The sequence below is a fragment of the Pinus tabuliformis genome, chromosome 8 (genome assembly GCF_031772625.1).
Source record: "Pinus tabuliformis cultivar Carrire ecotype Pingquan chromosome 8, CPIR1, whole genome shotgun sequence".
NCBI classification, from domain to species: Eukaryota; Viridiplantae; Streptophyta; class Pinopsida; order Pinales; family Pinaceae; genus Pinus; species Pinus tabuliformis.
In genome coordinates this window covers 1,909,557,656-1,909,584,674 of record NC_142294.1, presented here as the reverse complement: position 1 = coordinate 1,909,584,674, position 27,019 = coordinate 1,909,557,656, and the positions used below count along the sequence as shown (strand labels likewise).

General features: G+C 39.9%; 1 protein-coding gene and 3 pseudogenes across 1 annotated transcript; all 4 read left to right on the top strand.

The window, feature by feature from the left end:
• Positions 1-14,189: 14,189 nt before the first annotated feature.
• On the top strand, positions 14,190-17,506 carry LOC149244078 (pentatricopeptide repeat-containing protein At3g12770 pseudogene; annotated as a pseudogene).
• LOC149244079 (pentatricopeptide repeat-containing protein At3g16610-like) lies at positions 14,250-14,688 on the top strand. The gene is made up of 2 exons (XM_089371412.1): positions 14,250-14,308; positions 14,424-14,688. The coding sequence occupies exons 1-2, from the start codon at positions 14,250-14,252 to the stop codon at positions 14,686-14,688; spliced, it is 324 nt and encodes a 107-aa protein (XP_089227538.1).
• Positions 17,507-18,107: 601 nt separating the features above from the next.
• On the top strand, positions 18,108-20,162 carry LOC149244077 (pentatricopeptide repeat-containing protein At3g12770 pseudogene; annotated as a pseudogene).
• Positions 20,163-20,763: 601 nt separating this feature from the next.
• Positions 20,764-26,151, top strand: LOC149244076 (pentatricopeptide repeat-containing protein At3g12770 pseudogene; annotated as a pseudogene).
• Positions 26,152-27,019: the final 868 nt, after the last annotated feature.

Here is a 27,019-nt window from a genome sequence, read left to right as displayed (position 1 = left end):
GATCTCGGGAGGCTGAACGTAAGGCATCTGTCTCATCCAAGCTTCTCCTCCATCCTGGGTATTTCGTGTAGGCCGCGTGGTTCCATCTTCTTCCTTCTCTTCTGGGTCAGTCGTGTAGGGGAACAGGTCTGCTACATTAAAGATAGGTGAAATGCCTATTCCGGGTGGCAACTGTATCTCATAGGCATTTGCCGAAAATTTCCGAAGGACTTTGCAGGGTCCTATCTTTTTATACTTTAACTTATTGTATGTACCCTAGGGAAGCGTTCCTTGCGCAAATGCGCGAGGACTTCATCTCCCACATTAAATTGTACTTCCCTTCTCTTCAAATCTGCTTGTTGTTTATACTTTAGGCTGCTGTCTTGTAATTTAATTTTTACCTGCTCATGCAAATCTCTCATCGCGTTAGCGAAATCTTCCCCATTTGCACTTCGCCTTTCTTGCAGTCCAAGATCTCGCAACTCATGCACTCCACGAGGATGCATGTCGTACAGGATTTGAAATGGACTGAAGCCTGTGCTGCGGTTAGGTGAGTCATTATAAGCAAACTCTGCCTGTGCCAGCACTTGATCCCACATCCACAAATTCTCTCCAACCAGGCTTCGTAGCAGGTTTCCTAGACTCCTGTTTACAACTTCTGTTTGTCCGTCGGTTTGCGGATGATAAGCAGAACTGTAACTCAGTTGTGTGTCCATTTTCTTCCACAGGGTACGCCAAAAGTGTCCTGTAAACTTCACATCCCTGTTCGACAGAATAGACTTAGGCAACCCATGTAACCTGACAATCTCTGTGAAAAACAAGTGGGCCACGTGAGTGGCATCACTGGTTTTCCTGCAAGGGATGAAATGCGCCATTTTCGAGAATCTGTCCACTACTACCATCACCGAGTCGTAACCTCGTTGTGTCTTAGGTAGACCTAAGACAAAGTCCAAGCTGACTGAGTCCCACGGTCTGCCTGGAACAGGTAACGGTGTGTACAGTCCCGTGTTTTGACTGTGACCCTTCGCCAACTGGCACACTTTACATCTGGCCACAAATCGCTGCACATCCCTTCGCATCTTTGGCCAAAAGTAGAAATGACTGAGCTGCTTGAGTGTCTTTTCCATGCCGAAATGTCTGGCTAGACCTCCATTATGCTTCTCCCGAATAATATTCTCTCTCATCGAGCAGTCAGGTATGCATAGCTGTCCTCCCTTAAACAACAGTTTCTCCTGTAGGTTGTAGTCCAACCATGGACTGTTATCTCTCACCAAGGGATTCTGACATGCCTCATAGGCCTCCTTAAAATCTGTATCAGTCTGGTATAAGTCTTTTAAGTGCTCAAAACCCAGCACTTGCACAATGCTTTCCTACAGAAGTAGAGCTCTCCTACTTAGTGCATCCGCCACCTTGTTGGCCTGCCCGCTAATATGCTTCAATACGAAGTTGAAACTCTGCAAATACTCCACCCATTTGGCATGTTTGTGGTTCAACTTGTGCTGTTGCATTACATACTGTAGTGCAGAATTATCTAAAAACAGCACAAATTCGTTTCCCAACAGGTAATGCCTCCAGTGTTTTAATGCCTGTATAACAGCATAGAACTCCTTATCATACGATGAATATTTCTGTCAACTTTCATTTAGCTTCTCGCTGAAGAACGCTACAGGCTTATCCTCCTGGCTGAGTACAGCTCCAATTGCTGTACCGCTAGCATCACAACGAACTTGAAAAAGCTTCTTGAAATCTGGCAATCTCAGGATTGGCCTCTCAGTGATATTTCTCTTTAATAACTGGAAACTTCTCTCCGCTGCATCCGTCCATCGAAAAGGCTGACTGGCCTTTTTAATGGTGTCCAACATAGGTGCACAAATTTCGCTAAAATTCCTTATGAATTTCCGGTAAAAACTCGCTAGTCCATGAAAGCTACGTACCTCGAATAAATTTTTCGGAGATGGCCAATTAACTATCGCCACAACCTTCTCTAGATCCATCTTTAGTTCATTTTCTACTATTACAAAGCCCAAGTAAATCAATACCTTCTGCAGAAAGGTACATTTCTTCAAGTTTATTAGCAGCTTATTCTGTTGTAACTTTTCCAGCACTTTCCGTACATGTTGAAGGTGTTCTTCCCTTGTCCTGTTGAAAATTAGTATGTCGTCCAGGTACACTATCACAAATTTCCCGATGTACTCCTTCAGCATCTCATTCATCAACCTCATAAATGTACTGGGCGCATTGCTCAGTCCAAATGGCATGACCAGCCATTCGTACAGCCCCTCATTCGTCTTAAAGGTTGTCTTCCATTCATCCCCCTCTCATATCCGAATCTGATGGTACCCGCTCTTCAAGTCTATCTTAGAGAAATATGCTGCCCCGCTTAAACAATCCATCATGTCATCCATCTGTGGCAGTGGGAACCTGTACCGGATGGTGATTTTGTTGATGGCCCTTGAGTCTGTGCACATCCACCACTCTCCTCCCTTCTTGGGGGCGAGAACTGTTGGGACTGCGCAAGGGCTCAAACTTTCCCTTATCAATCCCTTGTCTAGCAATTCTTGCACCTGCTTCCTAATCTCTTCATTGTCCTTGGGGCTCATTCGGTATGCCGCTTTGTTCGGCAAACTGGCTCCGGGTATGAAGTCAATATGATGACTTATGCTTCTTTTGGGGGGTAATTTGTCTGGCAAGTCATCCACCACTATATCTGTAAATTCCTGCAACATCTGCTGGATTTCTGTAGGTAAATCTGATACCTCTGTATGCAACAACATTGTCCTTGCTTTCTTTACAACTGCATAACCCATCTCACTGTCCTCAACTTGTTTCAGAAACTGTTTTCCACTAACCAACAATGCTCTTGGTTCACTTGTCCCTGTTGTCCCTTCCTCTTTGATGGGCACAAGCGTATGCTTGATTCCATCCTTGACAAACTTATAACAGTTCGTCAATCCATCGTGTACCACCTTCCTGTCATACTGCCAAGGCCTGCCTAGCAGTATGTGACATACATCCATCGACATGATGTCACAAACGACTTTATCCTTATATCTGCCTATTTGAAACTCCACCTCGCACTGTTCATCCACCAGCAACTGATGGCCTTTTTGCAGCCATGAGACTCTGTAAGGGTTGGGATGTTTCAAGCGCTTCAACTCCAACTTTTCTACCATCTCTGTGGACACTAAGTTATCAATACTACCGCTGTCAATAATTAACTTACAACACTTACCTCGTGACTTACAAACTATTCTAAACAAAGCCTTCCGTTGTGTCTGTTCGGTGACCTCCTTGACTGGTTTTAACAACACCTTGTGCAGCACCAGGGCTTCCCCTGTCTCTGGAGCATTTTCTGCTTCTTGGGGAGGTGCCGCTGCTTCCTCTGGTTGTGCAACATATGCACCCCTCTGTCTAGCTTGATCTGCCTCTGGACATTCAAATGATCGGTGTCCCCATTTATGACACCTGTAACATTGATAACCAGTCCCTCTTCCTCGGCCATTTCCCCTGCCTCGCTGGGATGATCTACCGCCTGTCGCATTATGACCTCTGTTCAACGATCCGAAAGCTCTGGAACTGTTTCCTTCCTCATTACTACTAGCAGTCTGCCCTATGCCATATGACTGGCCTTTTCCCCTGCCGCCTCCTCGTCCTCTCTGGGCATTCTGCCTTCTAGTAATTTTCTCTTCAACTTTCATCGCACTCTGATACGCTTCTTCAGTTTTCTTTGGAGATAAAATACTGATTTCATCTAAAATTCTAATCTTAACCCATTTACATACCTCGCTGTTCTTTCTGCAGTATCCTCTATATATCCGACTCTTAAGTTTACTCGATAGAACTCCTCTGTGTACTCCCTTACCGTCATTCCTTTCTGTCTCAGACTCTACACTTGCCTGTGTAATGCACTCTGATAATCTTTCGGCAGAAATCTGCCCTTCAACTTGGCCACCATCCTTGACCAAGTTTTGATCGGCATCTTGTTCAATCTCTTTCTCTCTGTCTGGACACTATCCCACCACAGGCTGCGTGTCCCTTCAATTTCGTCGCAGCGAACCTAACTCTGTGGTCTTCGCTGACTTCCTCACACTCGAAATACTTATCCATCTCGCTGATCCAATCTAATAAAACCTCGATAGACAGGCTGTCGTCATAGGTTGGGAGTTCTGGCTTGGGTTTACTACTTGCCACTAAAATAGACCTCAACAATCTCACTTCTGGGGTCTCACCTTCTGGTCCATCTGTTGTTGCTTCAGTTTCCTCTTCGTTGTCATCGCCTACCTCCGGGTCTCTTCTTCTCCCTGCCTCCACTGCCTCCAAACGGGCAGCAAGAATTCTAATCTCCTCTCTCAGTCCTTCCTCCGCTATCCTTCAAGCACCTCTGCCACGACCTCGCCTTCCTCTTTCCATGTCTTCAATCAATTTAACCTGCTCTAATACCACTTTGATGGGACCAGCCCAACACTTTACAGTCTGTCGTAATTAAAATGATTAATGTGGTGATTATATGTTTGGTTGAATAATTCGGTTGTGATTATGCGTGGAAGGAATGCACCATCGGATATTTTGGGTTTGTATTATGTGGCATTCAATTACACAATAATGAATGGGTACTTGCCTCGGATTTCGTATTCCCGCTCATTCCTATGCCTGAACCCTTTGTTCGTCGTTCATTTTGGTCATTTGCTGTTGGCTTGTCGAGGGTTTGCTCCGCTGTGCTCTGCAAGTTTTGGTGGGCAGCTTTGCTGCGAGTCTTGGGCGCGCCTCCTGGTGGTTTTGTTTTGTTCTGGTTCCTTGCTGTGTGCATGGTTGCTCTTAAACCTTGGCTCGTTGGCAGTTGTGGTTTTCCCTGTAGCCGCCTGGGTAAGTGATACTTCGGTTGTGGTTTGTTTTCCTTCTGCTATTGGTTCAACAGGCAGCCGTATTTCAAGCTATGTGCTGGTATTTCTCGTTCTGGTTGGAAACTTAGTGATTGGCTTGTCTCCAGGCTCAGTTCGATGGAATTCTTTCGTCCTCAGCTTAAAACGCAGGTAGTCTTCCTTCTCTGTTTCAATTTGTGATTCTTTTTCCACAGCTTCTGACCTGGTTCGCTCCTTCTTTTCTGCAGTTAGTTAACACTTTGGGTGGAATGTCTGTCTTCCGCTCTCACTGCAAATTCTCAGGTAAAGTGGATGCAACTTCCACTGTTTTGTTCCTTTCCAGGTTCTATAATTCCACTTCTGCAACAAACAATGTAAACTTCGAAACGGGAACTATAAACTCAAAACGAGAACTCTGGCCCAAAAACCCCCAAAAAAAATCAAAAACAGTGCTAAAAACGAAAAGTGTGTATACTAGAATGATGTTTTTTTTTTTTAGGTGCCAATTTTGAACGTGTTTTAAAAATAGCGGTGACTATGAAATTTACTACGAAATTTTCTTGCAAAATATAGCTTCAAAACGAAAGTGATGCTACTGGAATAACGTTTTTTTTTTAGGGTCAATTTTCAAACTTTTTAAAAAATGCTAATAAAACCAATTTTTTATGTCTCAAACAAAGTTAATTTTTAAGGAAAAAACACATTAATGTTTCTGGTAGAATATCATTTTTCTTTCCTAAGTATAAATTTAACATGTTTTCAACCACACCATGCTAGATACAAAAGAAATTGAAATTTTTTCAACTATAAAATTAAAAAACCATGACATTATGATCAAAGTATATCACTCAATGAAATCAAAAGTCTTTATTTGTATACTGAATAAAACAGACATTATATCTCTAATTTGATATTGCATTGTAGATATTTAAAAAATAAAATTTATCATACTTAAGACATAATCCAACAACATAAAAATGCTTCATAACTTCTCATTTAACAACATATGGAAAACATTAATTTTATTTGAAGATATGATGCATACATTAGTTATATAATCTGTCGTAAACAATTATTCAAAATCACTCATATTTTCTTGCACACCATCACAATTCACATCTTCAGATGAGTGACTGGATGCTGACGAAGATGTTCCATATTCTTCTCTTTCATCAACTAGTGCCCCATCTGAGTCCACATGCATGCCCAACATTCCAGGTTTCAAAATTCTTCTAGATCTACGACTGGTTTCAGCAGACTCCCATGTCAACACTATTCCTTCTGGTAACAACCTTTTCAGAATCTCTATCGTCTTGAAGCGAAGAGTTCCTCTCTTTGTTAAATTGAAGTCATAAACAAGTATGTCAACATCCTCCAATTGTAATATGTCTGTGCGGCGGCGATTTATATTTGTACCCTTTCTTTTTCTTTTTCCACCATTTTTTTTGTCAACTACCATCTCTGGCTTATACACACCATTGAATGGGTGTGTATTTGTGGCATACCAATGTACTTCAACACTTGTAACATCCTCATTTTCTGTAAAGACCTTTATAACTTTAGCAACCCAAAATGGATGGCCTTTGGGATCTCCATCTGCTAGCACTGCAATCATGCAACCCTCCTTAATATCATGTACTGAACCCCTATAAAGGTCTTCCATGGCTTCATGTTATGCACGAGATCTTCTGGAACCAATATACATCTCTCTTTCCATTGCCTGTGAAGAATTAATAATACCTTGAGTTTGTTGCTGTTCAACAATGTTTACTTCCTCTTGTTCATTCGACACATTTTGTGGCCAAATAAATGGATTTTTCAAAGGTATATCTTCATTGGTTGTTGTTGAAATGATATCACTTTGATTATTGAAAAATGACTCCCACCAAACTGAATCAGCAATGTCAAAGTACTCATATGTATATCTAATACATTTTTTAATTTCTTCTAGGCAATCAGAATAATTTATATGTCTATTCTGTCTGCGTGCATTCTGAACTTCAACAACTGATTGTAATAACAATATTTTTGATGCAAATATTGGACGATCTGGAATGAACTTCAAAAATTGCAAACCTGATGACGGTGCCCATTCTGTAGTAGTTGAAAACTTCTTGCCCCATATTAGTGTTTTCCCATCAATTTTTTTTATACGAAATTGATGTTGGAAGCTAATATCATTAAGTTGTTCAATGCATTTCCCCTCACCATATGATCCTAGAATAAACCTTCGCATGTCAACAGTTTCTTCCAACACTTCAAAAGCAGGCTCTGGCATGTATGATTTCTTAATACATTCAATTAGTGATGGCAAGCTCCCAACTTCCTTCCTCCTCAATGTGACTGAAAAACGACTGAACATCTGATCAATATGGTCATGAGTGTGCCCAAAAAGAAGGAAACCAACCTTTACCTTTTGAAAAATTCTCAATTCAACAAGCATGTTCAGATACCCAAAAACAACCTGATTTTTGTTTTCACGGCAAGTGTTGTCCAATTGTAGATACAAAACTTCAGGAAGATTACCAGACCAATGAGAAATCACATCATGAATTATGGTTATGGTCAGATTTGCATCATTATGAATATTTGGAGTTGTGAAGTACACCCTTGGCAACATTTTCCCATTGAAGACCATACAACCGACCAAGTGAAACTGAATAAAATTTTCCTCTTGTAGATTTTTGGGTGTGCGAACAAAATGTGGTAAAAGTGTTTTCTTCTGGTCCATACCATCAATTATCAAACCCAAATATTTATTTGGATTATCATAACACTTCTTTCGATGCTTGTACAACTTCTTCCTTTCATTTGTTTGTTGTTCGCGATGCTCCTGAAGTTCTTTGACAATTAAATCTACACAACATAAAAGAAATTCATTAAGAAATATGTTTTCATAGTTGATGACTATACAATTTTGAAAGTAAAAGTTATGAACACTTACCTCTTTCTGAGCCTTCACATTTGTCCCTTTTTTATTTAAGAGAAGCACATGTACTGCAAATCCCCATCCTTGTCTTCTTAGGAATACGAACATTATTGAATTCTTTCTTCCATATCTTCACAAAATATTGATATGTAATAAATTGGCCCTGTCCCTCAGCACTTTCTGCATATTCTTTGTATAAGTTGTAGATTTCTCGTCTTGAAAAATTATCTGGAATATGTATTGTCTCTCTATTTGGCATACACTCTCCATGCTTTGAAAAGAAATCTTTCATCCATGACATTGCAGTATTTGATAATGGCCCAAACTGTCTTTTATAACGTACTTCTGAATAAAATGTGGGATCCTTTTCCAAATTTTCTTGAATTCTCGAGAGACGAAAATTCCCAATTGAATGAAACATTTTGAAAGCTTTTCTACACAATAATAAATTCCTAATATGATAATCATAACCTGACAATGTAGATTGCATGCAGCCAACTAAATATGAGTTTTGCATGCTTTTATTCATTGACAAATATCTCTTCCTGCTTTCTAATGCAAATGTGAAATCCATACGTTTCAAGCAATTTTTTTGGCAACATTCACTTGAAATGAGAGCGCTGATAGAACTTCTTCTCGTCAGATATTCTGCTCTACCCCTTGTATAACTAGAATAGTTTGCATTGATATGAAAAGGTCTGCTCCTACTCCTCGATACAATATTTCTTGGCAACATCTCCATCATTGGATCATCACTGCTGCTCTCATCCTGTTCTTCATCACTGCTGCTCTCATAGTCCTTAGAATCAGGACTAAGAGGAGATTGTGATACTCCAATCTTTTGAAAATCATCATCCCGCGCTTCATCACTGCTGCTCTCATAGTCTTTAGAATCAGGACTAAGAGGACATTGTGATACTCCAATCTTTTGAAAATCATCATCCTGCGCTTCATCACTGCTGCTCTCATAGTCCTTAGAATCAGGACTAAGAGGACATTGTGATACTCCAATCTTTTGAAAATCATCATCCCGCGCTTCATCACTGTTGCTCTCATAGTCCTTAGAATCAGGACTAAGAGGACATTGTGATACTCCAATCTTTTGAAAATCATCATCCCGCGCTTCATCACTGCTGCTCTCATAGTCCTTAGAATCAGAACTAACTGGACACTTTGACACTCCATTCTTCTGAAAATCATCATCCCGCGCTTCATCACTGCTGCTCTCATAGTCCTTAGAATCATGACTAACTGGACACTTTGACACTCCATTCTTCTGAAAATCATCATCCCGCGCTTCATCATCGCTGCTCTCATAGTCCTTAGAATTAGGACTAACTGGACACTTTGAAACTCCATTCTTTTGAAATTCATTATCACACTCATCATCACTGTTGCTCTCATAGTCCTTAGAATCAGGACTAACTGGACACTTTGACACTCCATTCTTTTGAAAATCATCATCCCGCGCTTCATCACCGCTGCTCTCATAGTCCTTAGAATTAGGACTAAGTGGACACCGTGACACTCCATTATTTTGAAATTCGCCATCATGCACGTCAAAACTGCTGCTCTCATAGTCTTCAGAATTAGGACTGAGTGGACACCATGACCCTCCATTCTTTTGAACTTCACCATCACGCTCTTCAAAACTGCTACTCTCATAGTCCTCAGAATTAGGACTAAGTGGACATCATGACACTCCATTCTTTTGAACTTCACCATCATGCTCTTCATCACCGCTGCTTTCATAGTCCTTAGAATCGGGACTAAGTGGAAGAATTGACTTTCTATTCATAGTGGAAGAATTCCCGCTATATTCATCAATATGAATAGAGTTGTTACGCGATGAAGATGTTGATGGTGTATAAACCGAAACTTCACCATCAGAACAATCCATCCCTTTCAAACAGAAGATGTTGAATGATACAAATGGAGTCTCCTAAGAATATTATATAGCTTAAAGAATGAAATATTCCCTCCAAAATATTTCCCTCCAAAAATTTTCGCGAAAATATTTCCCTCCAAAAGTTTGTTAGATTTATTTACCTTTATTATTTTATTCTACAATTCATTGAAAAACATAAACTAAATTTTTTTATGAAATCAATCACTGAAATTCAAATTGTAAACTACAACTTCTATATTAATTATTCTAATAGTTAAAGTATATAATATTTACTAAACAACTAATTTTTTTTTTTAATTTTTATAATATATTCTAAAACAAATTAATCCCACATTCAATCCATTGTAAAATAACTCTACAATATTCGCTCTATAATAATTTAAAACAAATTATCCGACATTAATCGTACAGAAAAACATCTTCGTATTTTCACTTATATATTAAATTTCGTTATCACTATTACTTACCTCACATCCAGGTTTTATGAAGTTCGTTGAAAGACGTGAATTTGTGGAGCAGTTATATTGCTATCAACAACATATTCAACGAAGAATTATCGCAATTGAAAGGTAAGTTCAATTTTTTTTTCAAAATTTTCATATTAAATTAATTTAACGTCGAAGAAGATTTTTTTTTTAAATTAATAATTTTTCCAAGCCAAAATAACAATTATGTCAATCGTGAGCATGGTGAGGATGAGGGGGGTAGGGTGTGAGGATGAGGGGGGTAGGGTGGGGGGATGGGGGGGGTATGATAGGGGGCGGAGGGGAGGGGGGGATGGGGTAGGGCGCGGGTGGGGAATAGGGGGGGTAGGGGGGGGGTAAGGGTAGGGTGTTGGGGGGGGGGGGGGGGGGGTGGGTGCAGTAGGGCGCGGGGATGGTGGGGGCGGGAGGGGAAGGGCGGATGGGGTAGGGGGGGCGCGTGGTGTGGGGAGTGGTGGGCGCAGTGGGAAGGGGCGGCCGCGGGGAGGTGTTGGGGGGTGTAGGGGGTTTGGGGGCGGGGGATGGGGGGACGGTAGGGGGTGGGGTGAGGGAAGGGGAGGGGGGCGCGGAGGGGGGGAAGCTTAGGGGGTTGTGGGGGGCGCATGGGTAGGGGCTCGCCCATACTTGCCTAAATGTCTACTTAGCCTCATTATCCCTCACCTGACCTCCCGCTCGCCCATCGACCCGCCTGCCCGTTAGAGGTGGCTGGGAAATTCTGATTATAAAAATAAAAAATTTATGGTATATTTTTGTTATTAATTTAAGTTAATATGTTTTTTTATTTACTAATTTATGTGTTTTTTTTAGGAAAATGGCATCAAGGAAAATTTCTGTGAATCTTTCTGGACCAAAGAGTCTTAAAGGTGTATCTTCAAAAAACATTGGTGAACGAACTCCACCTGAGCTCATGCCTACAAATATTTCAAGTGCTTCAAGTGATAAGAAGCTAATCTCAGATTGGAAAAGTTAAAAAGAGGTGAAATTTCCATCAAGAGTCTGGTATGTGAAAGAAAGAGAGAGCACAACTGTGAATATATATCTATACATTGATATACACCAAAATAATGAAAATTTGGAGGTGATGGGAAGAGTCATAGATATGTGTTCGGTACCAAACACTGAAGTTGTTTACGTACTTACAAAAGCTCCCAAGTCACATGAAAGGATTAAATACCGACTATCATATTCATTATATGACACGAGAGAGGTATCTACAAAGTTGTGTAAACAAATCGTAAATGAGATGACACAAAACATCGTAAGTATTGTTATTTGTATTTTTATTTTGCGTTTTGAAAGTGTCTCGCTATATTTTTTTAACTTTGTTTATATTAACATATGATATTTTGTTTGGCAGAATTTTGTTGAAAGTTGTTCAATTAGGTTGGGAGGCATTCATTTCATAGAGCATGATATCATGAAAGTTGTCAGCCATTTTTACTCAGTGTCAGAAGAAGATATGGAAAACATGGAAAATGTAGTAATTGATGATGCTACAAAACTACATCCAAAGAATCAGAAAAAAAGGCCTCTGGTGGATAAATCTAGCAAGGGTAAACAAGTTACTTTTGAGGACGATGAAGTTGAAATTGACAATGAAGCATATGTTGCCATTACTGAAGATGATATTGGAACTGAAGAAGGTCGTAAAAGACCAAAAGTAACAATGCCCAAGAATAGATCTCTTGAGAATGTTATGACGAAAAAAAGTAGAGTTGAAGATCTTGAAGTAGTCATTATCAGCAGTCAAGAACCTAGTGAAACTTCAAAAGAAAGCAGAGAAATCATTACACTAGGAGCTGATTTAAATGATGGCATAATCAAAACAAAACAAAATGCCATTCGACAGAATTTGACAAAGAGAAACTTAATTGATGGTGGTCGTACATTTCAGTTAAATGTCAGACAAACCTATAAGGCAAGTGAAGGACAATGCCAATATCAAATCAGAAAGCCACATCATCTGCATGTTCACAACTTGAAGACATTGATGAGGTACAATCCATATGCTCATGTGGTTAGTTATGTGCTTCTTGTTGATCCACTTCAAGTTCCCAAAAAAGAAGCATTTGACAAGTCAAAATGTTTTGAATACAATTATTATGTGCTTGGGGGGAACCATTCTGTTGAAGCTCAAAGACAATTGATGGAGGAATATCCTAATAACCCACGTTTTGAAACAATGAAATGTGTCATTTATGCTGGTTTAAATGAAACAGAAGCAAAGTTAGTGGCATTAGATCATAATTCAGATAATGAATATAGGATGTCTATGAATTTGATCCAAAAGGTTAGATTTATTCATAGTGAATTCCTAGAAAAATGTGGTGGGGATAAGATAAATATTACTGCAGATTTCCGAAAGGAATGTTGTATGGAAATAGGCTATCAAATTGAAGAGAAAACCAATTCAAAAGGTGGAAAAGACAGCAGATATAGCGATTTATTCAGAGGTATTGATAACATTTTCCAATTGGCATTTAGAACTGGAGATATTTGGAATTTGATTGATGACATTTTTAGCATGTGGGAAGACATTGGCATTAAAAACCAGAGGGTCAAAAAGTCTAAGCCATTGATATGTAGCAACAATAAATCAGCTCCTGAACTGAAGCAACTTCCAGACGATATGACCATCACGCCTTGGAGGGCGATGCAAGGAGTGAAAGATGAAAAAATTGTCAAAACAATATTATCTTGTGTGAGGTCAGGGGAATTATCATTGGAAGAAATGTCTGAAGAATTTCAAAAGTAAGTTTGTTGAATTATTTTTACTTATTTCCAGGATTATAGTTATCTTTTAAATAAAACATGTTGTTATTGGTAGTATTTGTTATACATATCATTATATTAACTTTTTCTTACTTTATCTATGCAGTCACAAAGTTTACATGAAAATTCAGGAACAAATGGTTAAACTGTTGAATGAAGATAGTTGGGATGATGTTGTATGCAACTATCCAGATTCAAGTTCTACATCAACATTAAAAGCTTTTTATCTTGCATTTAAAAAGGTAACTTGATTTATACATTCAGTTTTAATCATCTGTGTACTATTTTTAATTTAAAACTTACACATACATTTGTTTGTTTGGTAAAAGATGAAGAAAGAAGATAATGGAGCACAAGACAGTTTCAAGACTTTTATTGAAAAAATAAAGATTGAAAGACTGAGAAAGCAACGTATTAAGAATGTTGTACTTGATCCAACTCTTAATCATTTCATTTGGAATGGGCTAGACACTATTCAATATCAAGTAATACAAGGCGACTGTGAAGACATTGCTAAACTCGTACCAAAAAGGGATTATGCCCTGGTTATTGCAGATATTCCTCATGGTTTCAATATTCCAAACATTTACTATGATAGTGACCCTTATACTTATCAAGCTTTTAATAAAGTGGTGGCGGGATTTATGGAAGTGACGTCATCACCATTATGGAGATTTGTGACATTTCATTCAGACACACAATTGGCAATGGTATTGTCAAGCTTCAAGGGGAAAACAAATTCAAGGATGCAGCTTACATGGTAAGATGTTTAAAGGTATATTTGATTAATGTTGAAAAATTCATTTATGTACAAGTTAATTGAACTTTTACTATTTTATGTTACAGGCAAAAGTCAAATCTTCTTAACAATGAAGATCAACAATTTATAAATGACTGTGAGTTCATTCATATTGATAGTTGGGCAAAAGATGATAGCCATATGTCTATGATTTTTAATCGGGTGGAGAGAAAGAGTCATAGCCAAATACTGACTTATGATGCTGTTGTGAGAAAACTAACATATGAAGACAAAGAAACGAAAGGAGAGATAGTTAACATTTATCAGAAACCACAATTATTGATTAATTATCTTTACGCCGTAAGGCGTTCCCCTCTGAAATGAATCTCCCTAAAGTCTACCTGTCATCCGTCTGTGCCGTTAGATCATGTGTTAGACGATTATAGTATTGTCAATCGTTGGATTAAAGGAAGGGAGTTGAATGGTTATAACCGTTCACTGGGAAGCTGAAGCGAAGGTCCAGATCGATGTCCGCAGCGGATATTGCAGCTCCCCACCTACGTCTCCTCGCTTCGCCACAATGGCACAGTATGTAGAGGCTACTCGCTCGGATTCAAAGCCTTCTCTTCTCTTTTGCAGGTGTGTAAGAGCATGAATGAGCTGCAACAAATCCATGCTCGGATACTCATGAGTGGACTTGAACAAAACATAGTTTTGGTTACCAAACTTGTGACTTTATATGGCACTGGAATAGCTGGAAGAATGCGCGCAATATGTTTGACAGAATGCGTAAACGGAATGTTTACTTATGGAATGCAGTTATAAGGGCTTATAGCAGGAAAGGACTCTGGCAGGAAGCACTTGAACTTTATTATGAAATGCAAGGATCAGGCATTGAGCCAAACAAGTTCACCTTTCTCTTTGCAATCAGGGCGTGTGCAGGCTTATCGGCTTTGGAAGAAGGCAAGGAGATCCATGATCAGATTGTTGGAGCTCGTTTTATATTGGGAATGTACTAATAGACATGTATGCTAAATGTGGGAATTTAGAGAATGCTCGCCAAATGGTTGACAAAATGTCTCAGAGAGATGTGGTTTCATGGACAGCAATGATAGCAGGATATGCCCAGAATGGGCACGCTAGTGAGGCCTTGATGCTCTTCAATCAAATGCAGCGTTCAGATGCAAAACCCAATTCAGTTACGATTTTCAGTGTGCTTTCTGCATTTGCCTATTTAGCTAGCTTGCAGCAAGCTGATCAGATTCACAGTTATGTAATTATAACGGGATTTGAGTCTAATGTTTCTGTTGGAACTGCTCTCGTAGACATGTATGCTAAATGTGGGAATATAGAAAGTGCACACAGAGTATTTGACAAATTGCCTCAGAAAAATCTGATCTCGTGGACTGCCATGATTTCAGGGTATGGGCAGAATGGATATGGAGAGGAGGCCTTGTCCCTATTTCACAGAATGCATGTTGCAGGCCTAAAATCTGACTCTGTTACCATTGTAAATGTGTTGTCAGTTTGTGGGGATTTGGGTTCTTCAGAACAAGGCAAGTGGATCCATGATTATATAATTCAAAGTGGTCTTGTGTCAGATGTTTCTGTGGGGAATTCCCTGGTAACTATGCATGCAAAGTGTGGGAAATTACAGGTTGCACGAGGATTATTTGACAAACTTTCTATAACAAATGTGGTGTCACGGAATGCGATGACTGCAGGGTATACCCAAAATGAACATGCCGAAGAAGCTTTGGAACTTTTCTATCAAATGCAATTGGCAGACATGAAGCCCAACTCAGTCACCATGGTGAGTGTGCTCTCAGCATATGCCCATTTAGGAGATCTGCAACAGGGCAAGTGGACTCATAGTTACATCATCAAATGTGGATTTGAATCAAATGTTTTTGTGGGAACTGCCCTTACAGACATGTATTCTAAATGTGGAGATGTGGAGCTTGCTATGAAACTTTTGGATGCGATGAATGTGAAAAATGTAGTCACATGGAGTGCAATGATTGCAGGTTATGCACAGAATGTAGACGCGAATGAGGCTTTTACACTCTTTAGTAAGATGCAATTTTCTCAAGTAACACCCAACTTAGTCACTATGGTAAGTTTGCTCCCTGCATTTGCATGTTTAGCATATCTGGAACAAGGTAAGAGGGTTCATGAATACATTATCAGAAGTGGATTCGAATCAGATGTTTCTGTAGGAACTGCTCTTGTAGATATGTATGCTAAATGTGGGAATATAGAAGTTGCGGCTAGGTTGTTTGACAAAATATCGAAAAGAGATGTAGTCACATGGAATGCTATGATTGCTGGTTATGCTCAGAATGGCCATGCTGCCAAGGCCTTGATACTTTTTCATGAAATGCAACTTGCAGGTGTCCAACCCAACTCTGTCACCATGACATGTGTGCTCCCAGCATGTGCCCATTTAGCAGCTCTGCAGGAGGGTAAACGGATCCATGATTATATAATTAGGAATGGACTTCAGTCATATGTTTCTGTAGCAACTGCTCTCATTGACATGTATGTCAAGTGTGGAAATATAAATATTGCACGTGAACTTTTTGAAAATATTGTAGAAAAAGATGTAGTCTCATGGAATACAATGATTGCAGGCTATGGGATGCATGGAAATTGTAAGGATGCCTTGGAACTTTATCGCCAAATGCAATTGACGCATATTAAGCCAAACCACACCCAACTCTGTCACCATGACATGTGTGCTCCCAGCATGTGCCCATTTAGCAGCTCTGCAGGAGGGTAAACGGATCCATGATTATATAATTAGGAATGGACTTCAGTCAGATGTTTCTGTAGCAACTGCTCTCATTGACATGTATGTCAAGTGTGGAAATATAAATATTGCACGTGAACTCTTTGAAAATATTGTAGAAAAAGATGTAGTCTCATGGAATACAATGATTGCAGGCTATGGGATGCATGGAAATTGTAAGGATGCCTTGGAACTTTATCGCCAAATGCAATTGACGCATATTAAGCCAAACCACATCACCTTTGTTTGTGTTTTGTCTGCTTGCAGTCATGCAGGCCTAGTGAGTGAGGGCTGGCAATATTTAGAATGCATGTCTCGAGATTATTGCATCACACCTAGGACGGAGCACTATGCTTGCATGGTTGACCTTCTTGGCCGTGCTGGTCATCTGGATGAGGCTTACAACTTTATCAAAAAAATGCCATTAGAACCTGATGCTGGAGTGTGGGGGACATTGCTTGGTACTTGTAGAATTCACTGCAATGTTCAACTAGGAGAACTCGGGGCGAAGCGACTTTTTGAGTCAGAGCCAGACAATACAGGGTACTATGTACTTCTGTCAAATATCTATGCTGCAGCTGGCAGGTGGGATGATGTGGTAAAAATGAGGACAATGATAAAAGATAGGGGACTCATAAAAATACGAGGATGCAGTCTGATTGAAGTAAACTACAATATTCACGCGTTCCTTGCAGATGACAGATCACATCCTCAATCGGAGAAAATTTATGCAATGTTGTCAACCTTGGACAAGCAGATGAAGGAGGCGGGGTATTTGCCTAGCACAGATTTTGTGCTGCATGATGTGGAGGAGGAACTGAAGGAAAACATGCTTTGTAGTCACAGTGAGAGGCTGGCAATTGCTTTTGGGGTTATTAGCACAAGGCACTCCTATTCGGATCACAAAAAACCTTCGTGTGTGTGGTGACTGTCATATTGCCACCAAGTTCATCTCCAAAATTGTCATGCGAGAAATTATTATGAGGGATGCATATCGTTTCCACCATTTTAAGGATGGGTTGTGTTCTTGCGGTGAATATTCGTAATAGTGAATGAAGCGAGTTCAAAAACACAAGTTGCGTAGGTGCAAACTTCTGTGAAAATGTTAGCCCACAACTATTTTTTAATTTAATTTCACACATAAAATAACCTAAGGGGGTAACAGGGTAATGTGGGAAGTGTTTATGTATTGGGTCAGAACAGTGATAGGCTGATAGCATAAGCTGAAATCCTATTGAAGAGCTCTAACCATAGATACAAAAAGTAATAGCTTCGACAACCTAAGAAAGAGAGATGAGAGTGGGGACTCGGGTAGCAAGCTCACTTTTCTCCAGTTAGGTGAAGTAAGAGAGCTAAGACAAAACTCCATCTTCCCCCTTCTTGTCTCTTTGATGCATGGTGGCATCTATATCTTATTCATGCTTTTCACTTAATGTAGATTATGAGGTCAAGGCTATCTTAATTGGTAGTTATACTGTTTAGAGATGATATGCATTGGAGTAGATTGGGCTAATGGGTCTTTCTGTCTGCCCATATAATATAATTGTAGAATTGAATTCCTTGGTATTAGTTTAAACTAACACAGAAAACTAAAAAGCATAAGGCCCCAACCTTGCCGAATGACTGGATTGTTTCTCATGGACTGCCATGATTTCAGGGTATGGGCAGAATGGATATGGAGAGGAGGCCTTGTCCCTATTTCACAGAATGCATGTTGCAGGCCTAAAACCTGACTCTGTTACCATTGTAAATGTGTTGTCAGTTCTTGTGTCAGATGTTTCTGTGGGGAATTCCCTGGTAACTATGCATGCAAAGTGTGGGAAATTACAGGTTGCACGAGGATTATTTGACAAACTTTCTATAACAAATGTGGTGTCACGGAATGCGATGACTGCAGGGTATACCCAAAATGAACATGCCGAAGAAGCTTTGAAACTTTTCTATCAAATGCAATTGGCAGACATGAAGCCCAACTCAGTCACCATGGTGAGTGTGCTCTCAGCATATGCCCATTTAGGAGATCTGCAACAGGGCAAGTGGACTCATAGTTACATCATCAAATGTGGATTTGAATCAAATGTTTTTGTGGGAACTGCCCTTACAGACATGTATTCTAAATGTGGAAATGTGGAGCTTGCTATGAAACTTTTCGATGCGATGAATGTGAAAAATGTAGTCACATGGAGTGCAATGATTGCAGGTTATGCACAGAATGTAGACGCGAATGAGGCTTTTACACTCTTTAGTAAGATGCAATTTTCTCAAGTAACACCCAAATTAGTCACTATGGTAAGTTTGCTCCCTGCATTTGCATGTTTAGCATATCTGGAACAAGGTAAGAGGGTTCATGAATACATTATCAGAAGTGGATTGGAATCAGATGTTTCTGTGGGAACTGCTCTTGTAGATATGTATGCTAAATGTGGGAATATAGAAGTTGCGGCTAGGTTGTTTGACAAAATATCGAAAAGAGATGTAGTCACATGGAATGCTATGATTGCTGGTTATGCTCAGAATGGCCATGCTGCCAAGGCCTTGATACTTTTTCATGAAATGCAACTCGCAGGTGTCCAACCCAACTCTGTCACCATGACATGTGTGCTCCCAGCATGTGCCCATTTAGCAGCTCTGCAGGAGGGTAAACGGATCCATGATTATATAATTAGGAATGGACTTCAGTCAGATGTTTCTGTAGCAACTGCTCTCATTGACATGTATGTCAAGTGTGGAAATAAAAATATTGCACGTGAACTCTTTGAAAATATTGTAGAAAAAGATGTAGTCTCATGGAATACAATGATTGCAGGCTATGGAATGCATGGAAATTGTAAGGATGCCTTGGAACTTTATCGCCAAATGCAATTGACGCATATTAAGCCAAACCACATCACCTTTGTTTGTGTTTTGTCTGCTTGCAGTCATGCAGGCCTAGTGAGTGAGGGCTGGCAATATTTAGAATGCATGTCTCGAGATTATTGCATCACACCTAGGACCGAGCACTATGCTTGCATGGTTGACCTTCTTGGCCGTGCTGGTCATCTGGATGAGGCTTACAACTTTATCAAAAAAATGCCATTAGAACCTGATGCTGGAGTGTGGGGGACATTGCTTGGTACTTGTAGAATTCACTGCAATGTTCAACTAGGAGAACTTGGGGCGAAGCGATTTTTTGAGTTAGAGCCAGACAATACAGGGTACTATGTACTTTTGTCAAATATCTATGTTGCAGCTGGCAGGTGGGATGATGTGGTAAAAATGAGGACAATGATAAAAGATAGGGGACCCATAAAAATACGAGGATGCAGTCTGATTGAAATAAACTACAATATTCACGCGTTCCTTGCAGATGACAGATCACATCCTCAATCGGAGAAAATTTATGCAATGTTGTCAACCTTGGACAAGCAGATGAAGGAGGTGGGGTATTTGCCTAGCACAGATTTTGTGCTGCATGATGTGGAGGAGGAACTGAAGGAAAACATGCTTTGTAGTCACAGTGAGAGGCTGGCCATTGCTTTTGGGGTTATTAGCACAAGGCCTGGGACTCCTATTCGGATCACAAAAAACCTTCGTGTGTGTGGTGACTGTCATATTGCCACCAAGTTCATCTCCAAAATTGTCATGCGAGAAATTATTATGAGGGATGCATATCGTTTCCACCATTTTAAGGATGGGTTGTGTTCTTGCGGTGAATATTGGTAATAGTGAATGAAGCGAGTTCAAAAACACAAGTTGCGTAGGTGCAAACTTCTGTGAAAATGTTAGCCCACAACTATTTTTTAATTTAATTTCATACATAAAATAACCTAAGGGGGTAACAGGGTAATGTGGGAAGTGTTTATGTATTGGGTCAGAACAGTGATAGGCTGATAGCATAAGCTGAAATCCTATTGAAGAGCTCTAACCATAGATACAAAAAGTAATAGCTTCGACAACCTAAGAAAGAGAGATGAGAGTGGGGACTCAGGTAGCAAGCTCACTTTTCTCCAGTTAGGTGAAGTAAGAGAGCTAAGACAAAACTCCATCTTCCCCCTTCTTGTCTCTTTGATGCATGGTGGCATCTACATCTTATTCGTGCTTTTCACTTAATGTAGATTACGAGGTCAAGGCTATCTTAATTGGTAGTTATACTGTTTAGAGATGATATGCATTGGAGTAGATTGGGCTAATGGGTCTTTCTGTCTGCCCATATAATATAATTGTAGAATTGAATTCCTTGGTATTAGTTTAAACTAACACAGAAAACTAAAAAGCATAAGGCCCCAACCTTGCCGAATGACTGGATTGGCTCTCGTGGACTGCCATGATTTCAGGGTATGGGCAGAATGGATATGGAGAGGAGGCCTTGTCCCTATTTCACAGAATGCATGTTGCAGGCCTAAAACCTGACTCTGTTACCATTGTAAATGTGTTGTCAGTTCTTGTGTCAGATGTTTCTGTGGGGAATTCCCTGGTAACTATGCATGTAAAGTGTGGGAAATTACAGGTTGCACGAGGATTATTTGACAAACTTTCTATAACAAATGTGGTGTCACGGAATGCGATGACTGCAGGGTATACCCAAAATGAACATGCCGAAGAAGCTTTGGAACTTTTCTATCAAATGCAATTGGCAGACATGAAGCCCAACTCAGTCACCATGGTGAGTGTGCTCTCAGCATATGCCCATTTAGGAGATCTGCAACAGGGCAAGTGGACTCATAGTTACATCATCAAATGTGGATTTGAATCAAATGTTTTTGTGGGAACTGCCCTTACAGACATGTATTCTAAATGTGGAAATGTGGAGCTTGCTATTAAACTTTTCGATGCGATGAATGTGAAAAATGTAGTCACATGGAGTGCAATGATTGCAGGTTATGCACAGAATGTAGACGCGAATGAGGCTTTTACACTCTTTAGTAAGATGCAATTTTCTCAAGTAACACCCAACTTAGTCACTATGGTAAGTTTGCTCCCTGCATTTGCATGTTTAGCATATCTGGAACAAGGTAAGAGGGTTCATGAATACATTATCAGAAGTGGATTGGAATCAGATGTTTCTGTGGGAACTGCTCTTGTAGATATGTATGCTAAATGTGGGAATATAGAAGTTGCGGCTAGGTTGTTTGACAAAATATCGAAAAGAGATGTAGTCACATGGAATGCTATGATTGCTGGTTATGCTCAGAATGGCCATGCTGCCAAGGCCTTGATACTTTTTCATGAAATGCAACTTGCAGGTGTCCAACCCAACTCTGTCACCATGACATGTGTGCTCCCAGCATGTGCCCATTTAGCAGCTCTGCAGGAGGGTAAACGGATCCATGATTATATAATTAGGAATGGACTTCAGTCAGATGTTTCTGTAGAAACTGCTCTCATTGACATGTATGTCAAGTGTGGAAATAAAAATATTGCACGTGAACTCTTTGAAAATATTGTAGAAAAAGATGTAGTCTCATGGAATACAATGATTGCAGGCTATGGAATGCATGGAAATTGTAAGGATGCCTTGGAACTTTATCGCCAAATGCAATTGACGCATATTAAGCCAAACCACATCACCTTTGTTTGTGTTTTGTCTGCTTGCAGTCATGCAGGCCTAGTGAGTGAGGGCTGGCAATATTTAGAATGCATGTCTCGAGATTATTGCATCACACCTAGGACGGAGCACTATGCTTGCATGGTTGACCTTCTTGGCCGTGCTGGTCATCTGGATGAGGCTTACAACTTTATCAAAAAAATGCCATTAGAACCTGATGCTGGAGTGTGGGGGACATTGCTTGGTACTTGTAGAATTCACTGCAATGTTCAACTAGGAGAACTCGGGGCGAAGCGATTTTTTGAGTTAGAGCCAGACAATACAGGGTACTATGTACTTCTGTCAAATATCTATGTTGCAGCTGGCAGGTGGGATGATGTGGTAAAAATGAGGACAATGATAAAAGATAGGGGACCCATAAAAATACGAGGATGCAGTCTGATTGAAATAAACTACAATATTCAGATGACAGATCACATCCTCAATCGGAGAAAATTTATGCAATGTTGTCAACCTTGGACAAGCAGATGAAGGAGGCGGGGTATTTGCCTAGCACAGATTTTGTGCTGCATGATGTGGAGGAGGAACTGAAGGAAAACATGCTTTGTAGTCACAGTGAGAGGCTGGCCATTGCTTTTGGGGTTATTAGCACAAGGCCTGGGACTCCTATTCAGATCACAAAAAACCTTCGTGTGTGTGGTGACTGTCATATTGCCACCAAGTTCATCTCCAAAATTGTCATGGGAGAAATTATTATGAGGGATGCATATCGTTTCCACCATTTTAAGGATGGGTTGTGTTCTTGCGGTGAATATTGGTAATAGTGAATGAAGCGAGTTCAAAAACACAAGTTGCGTAGGTGCAAACTTCTGTGAAAATGTTAGCCCACAACTATTTTTTAATTTAATTTCATACATAAAATAACCTAAGGGGGTAACAGGGTAATGTGGGAAGTGTTTATGTATTGGGTCAGAACAGTGATAGGCTGATAGCATAAGCTGAAATCCTATTGAAGAGCTCTAACCATAGATACAAAAAGTAATAGCTTCGACAACCTAAGAAAGAGAGATGAGAGTGGGGACTCAGGTAGCAAGCTCACTTTTCTCCAGTTAGGTGAAGTAAGAGAGCTAAGACAAAACTCCATCTTCCCCCTTCTTGTCTCTTTGATGCATGGTGGCATCTACATCTTATTCGTGCTTTTCACTTAATGTAGATTACGAGGTCAAGGCTATCTTAATTGGTAGTTATACTGTTTAGAGATGATATGCATTGGAGTAGATTGGGCTAATGGGTCTTTCTGTCTGCCCATATAATATAATTGTAGACTTGAATTCCTTGGTATTAGTTTAAACTAACACAGAAAACTAAAAAGCATAAGGCCCCAACCTTGCCGAATGACTGGATTGGCTCTCGTGGACTGCCATGATTTCAGGGTATGGGCAGAATGGATATGGGGAGGAGGCCTTGTCCCTATTTCACAGAATGCATGTTGCAGGCCTAAAACCTGACTCTGTTACCATTGTAAATGTGTTGTCAGTTCTTGTGTCAGATGTTTCTGTGGGGAATTCCCTGGTAACTATGCATGCAAAGTGTGGGAAATTACAGGTTGCACGAGGATTATTTGACAAACTTTCTATAACAAATGTGGTGTCACGGAATGCGATTACTGCAGGGTATACCCAAAATGAACATGCCGAAGAAGCTTTGGAACTTTTCTATCAAATGCAATTGGCAGACATGAAGCCCAACTCAGTCACCATGGTGAGTGTGCTCTCAGCATATGCCCATTTAGGAGATCTGCAACAGGGCAAGTGGACTCATAGTTACATCATCAAATGTGGATTTGAATCAAATGTTTTTGTGGGAACTGCCCTTACAGACATGTATTCTAAATGTGGAAATGTGGAGCTTGCTATGAAACTTTTCGATGCGATGAATGTGAAAAATGTAGTCACATGGAGTGCAATGATTGCAGGTTATGCACAGAATGTAGACGCGAATGAGGCTTTTACACTCTTTAGTAAGATGCAATTTTCTCAAGTAACACCCAACTTAGTCACTATGGTAAGTTTGCTCCCTGCATTTGCATGTTTAGCATATCTGGAACAAGGTAAGAGGGTTCATGAATACATTATCAGAAGTGGATTGGAATCAGATGTTTCTGTGGGAACTGCTCTTGTAGATATGTATGCTAAATGTGGGAATATAGAAGTTGCGGCTAGGTTGTTTGACAAAATATCGAAAAGAGATGTAGTCACATGGAATGCTATGATTGCTGGTTATGCTCAGAATGGCCATGCTGCCAAGGCCTTGATACTTTTTCATGAAAGCAACTTGCAGGTGTCCAACCCAACTCTGTCACCATGACATGTGTGCTCCCAGCATGTGCCCATTTATCAGCTCTGCAGGAGGGTAAACGGATCCATGATTATATAATTAGGAATGGACTTCAGTCAGATGTTTCTGTAGCAACTGCTCTCATTGACATGTATGTCAAGTGTGGAAATATAAATATTGCACGTGAACTCTTTGAAAATATTGTAGAAAAAGATGTAGTCTCATGGAATACAATGATTGCAGGCTATGGGATGCATGGAAATTGTAAGGATGCCTTGGAACTTTATCGCCAAATGCAATTGACGCATATTAAGCCAAACCACATCACCTTTGTTTGTGTTTTGTCTGCTTGCAGTCATGCAGGCCTAGTGAGTGAGGGCTGGCAATATTTAGAATGCATGTCTCGAGATTATTGCATCACACCTAGGATGGAGCACTATGCTTGCATGGTTGACCTTCTTGGCCGTGCTGGTCATCTGGATGAGGCTTACAACTTTATCAAAAAAATGCCATTAGAACCTGATGCTGGAGTGTGGGGGACATTGCTTGGTACTTGTAGAATTCACTGCAATGTTCAACTAGGAGAACTCGGGGCGAAGCGACTTTTTGAGTTAGAGCCAGACAATACAGGGTACTATGTACTTCTGTCAAATATCTATGCTGCAGCTGGCAGGTGGGATGATGTGGTAAAAATGAGGACAATGATAAAAGATAGGGGACTCATAAAAATACGAGGATGCAGTCTGATTGAAGTAAACTACAATATTCACGCGTTCCTTGCAGATGACAGATCACATCCTCAATCGGAGAAAATTTATGCAATGTTGTCAACCTTGGACAAGCAGATGAAGGAGGCAGGGTATTTGCCTAGCACAGATTTTGTGCTGCATGATGTGGAGGAGGAACTGAAGGAAAACATGCTTTGTAGTCACAGTGAGAGGCTGGCCATTGCTTTTGGGGTTATTAGCACAAGGCCTGGGACTCCTATTCGGATCACAAAAAACCTTCGTGTGTGTGGTGACTGTCATATTGCCACCAAGTTCATCTCCAAAATTGTCATGCGAGAAATTATTATGAGGGATGCATATCGTTTCCACCATTTTAAGGATGGGTTGTGTTCTTGCGGTGAATATTGGTAATAGTGAATGAAGCGAGTTCAAAAACACAAGTTGCGTAGGTGCAAACTTCTGTGAAAATGTTAGCCCACAACTATTTTTTAATTTAATTTCATACATAAAATAACCTAAGGGGGTAACAGGGTAATGTGGGAAGTGTTTATGTATTGGGTCAGAACAGTGATAGGATGATAGCATAAGCTGAAATCCTATTGAAGAGCTCTAACCATAGATACAAAAAGTAATAGCTTCGACAACCTAAGAAAGAGAGATGAGAGTGGGGACTCGGGTAGCAAGCTCACTTTTCTCCAGTTAGGTGAAGTAAGAGAGCTAAGACAAAACTCCATCTTCCCCCTTCTTGTCTCTTTGATGCATGGTGGCATCTATATCTTATTCGTGCTTTTCACTTAATGTAGATTACGAGGTCAAGGCTATCTTAATTGGTAGTTACACTGTTTAGAGATGATATGCATTGGAGTAGATTGGGCTAATGGGTCTTTCTGTCTGCCCATATAATATAATTGTAGAATTGAATTCCTTGGTATTAGTTTAAACTAACACAGAAAACTAAAAAGCATAAGGCCCCAACCTTGCCGAATGACTGGATTGGCTGCATTATTAAGCTGTGTTTTTGAACTGATATTGTGCCTGTTGCGCCTGCCCAAAGGTAAGACGAAGGCATATAAACTAATATACAAACCGTGAAAAGAGTAGATGCAACCCATATCTATAGAAATATGTTATCAGAACACATTTATAGAATGATAATGAATGTTTAGGTAGCGAATTTGTGAGCAACTTTGTCTAAGAAAAGTATGCTTCAGACAATAGTATATATTTAAGACATCATATTGGACAGAAGAATATATTTAAGAGTTCATATTGCTGGTAGAGTGAAGAAGTTATTGGTGTTGGGCTAAGAGTTTTCTTCCATCTCTAATACATAGAATTTGGTTTTTCCTCTTCAACTCTTTCTCCCTTTGTATCTTCATCTATACTTCTATTGTAGTTGCCATTGCATAAATTCTCCTAGAATTGTTATGCTTGTGGTTTCATTTTCTACGTGCATAATAATATAAGGTCTTGTTTAACATTTTTGCAATATATTCTTCCTCTTTCTTCTTTGTATCTATATCCAAGCACTATGCCATATCTTCAACCTAGGCCAGCACTATTTCAATTCCATGCCATCGTTGAACAATTTCATTTTCCATTTTTCCATGAGGATACAACTATATTGTAGTGACCCTTGAGCCATCTTGAAATCGATGAACAATTCGATTTTCCATTTTACCACAAGGATACAACTATATTGTAGTGACCCCTGAGCCATCTTGAAATTGCCAGAGTAGACTTTTAAGGTTTTAGTTTTTATGGTTATCAATCGATACTACAAAAGGATTATTGTGTTTGATAAGTTTATTAAGCTGTCTGGTAATGGCACCTCTTGTAGCTCAATGTTTTTTACCAATTGGTTGGCACATTAAAAATTCAGTCGAATTAGTTTATTGTGTGAAGGTGGTTTGTTTCCAAAGTGGATTGTTAGTGGTTGAGTTCTGTCTGTAAACTGATTGCTCCATTGA

Excerpts from the sequence above, each read along its gene's own strand:
- LOC149244079 (XM_089371412.1), top strand. The coding sequence starts at position 14,250 with ATGGCACAGTATGTAGAGGCTACTCGCTCGGATTCAAAGCCTTCTCTT. Across the intron at positions 14,309-14,423 it reads CCTTCTCTTCTCTTTTGCAG|CTGGAAGAATGCGCGCAATA; the intron begins GTGTGTAAGAGC and ends GCACTGGAATAG.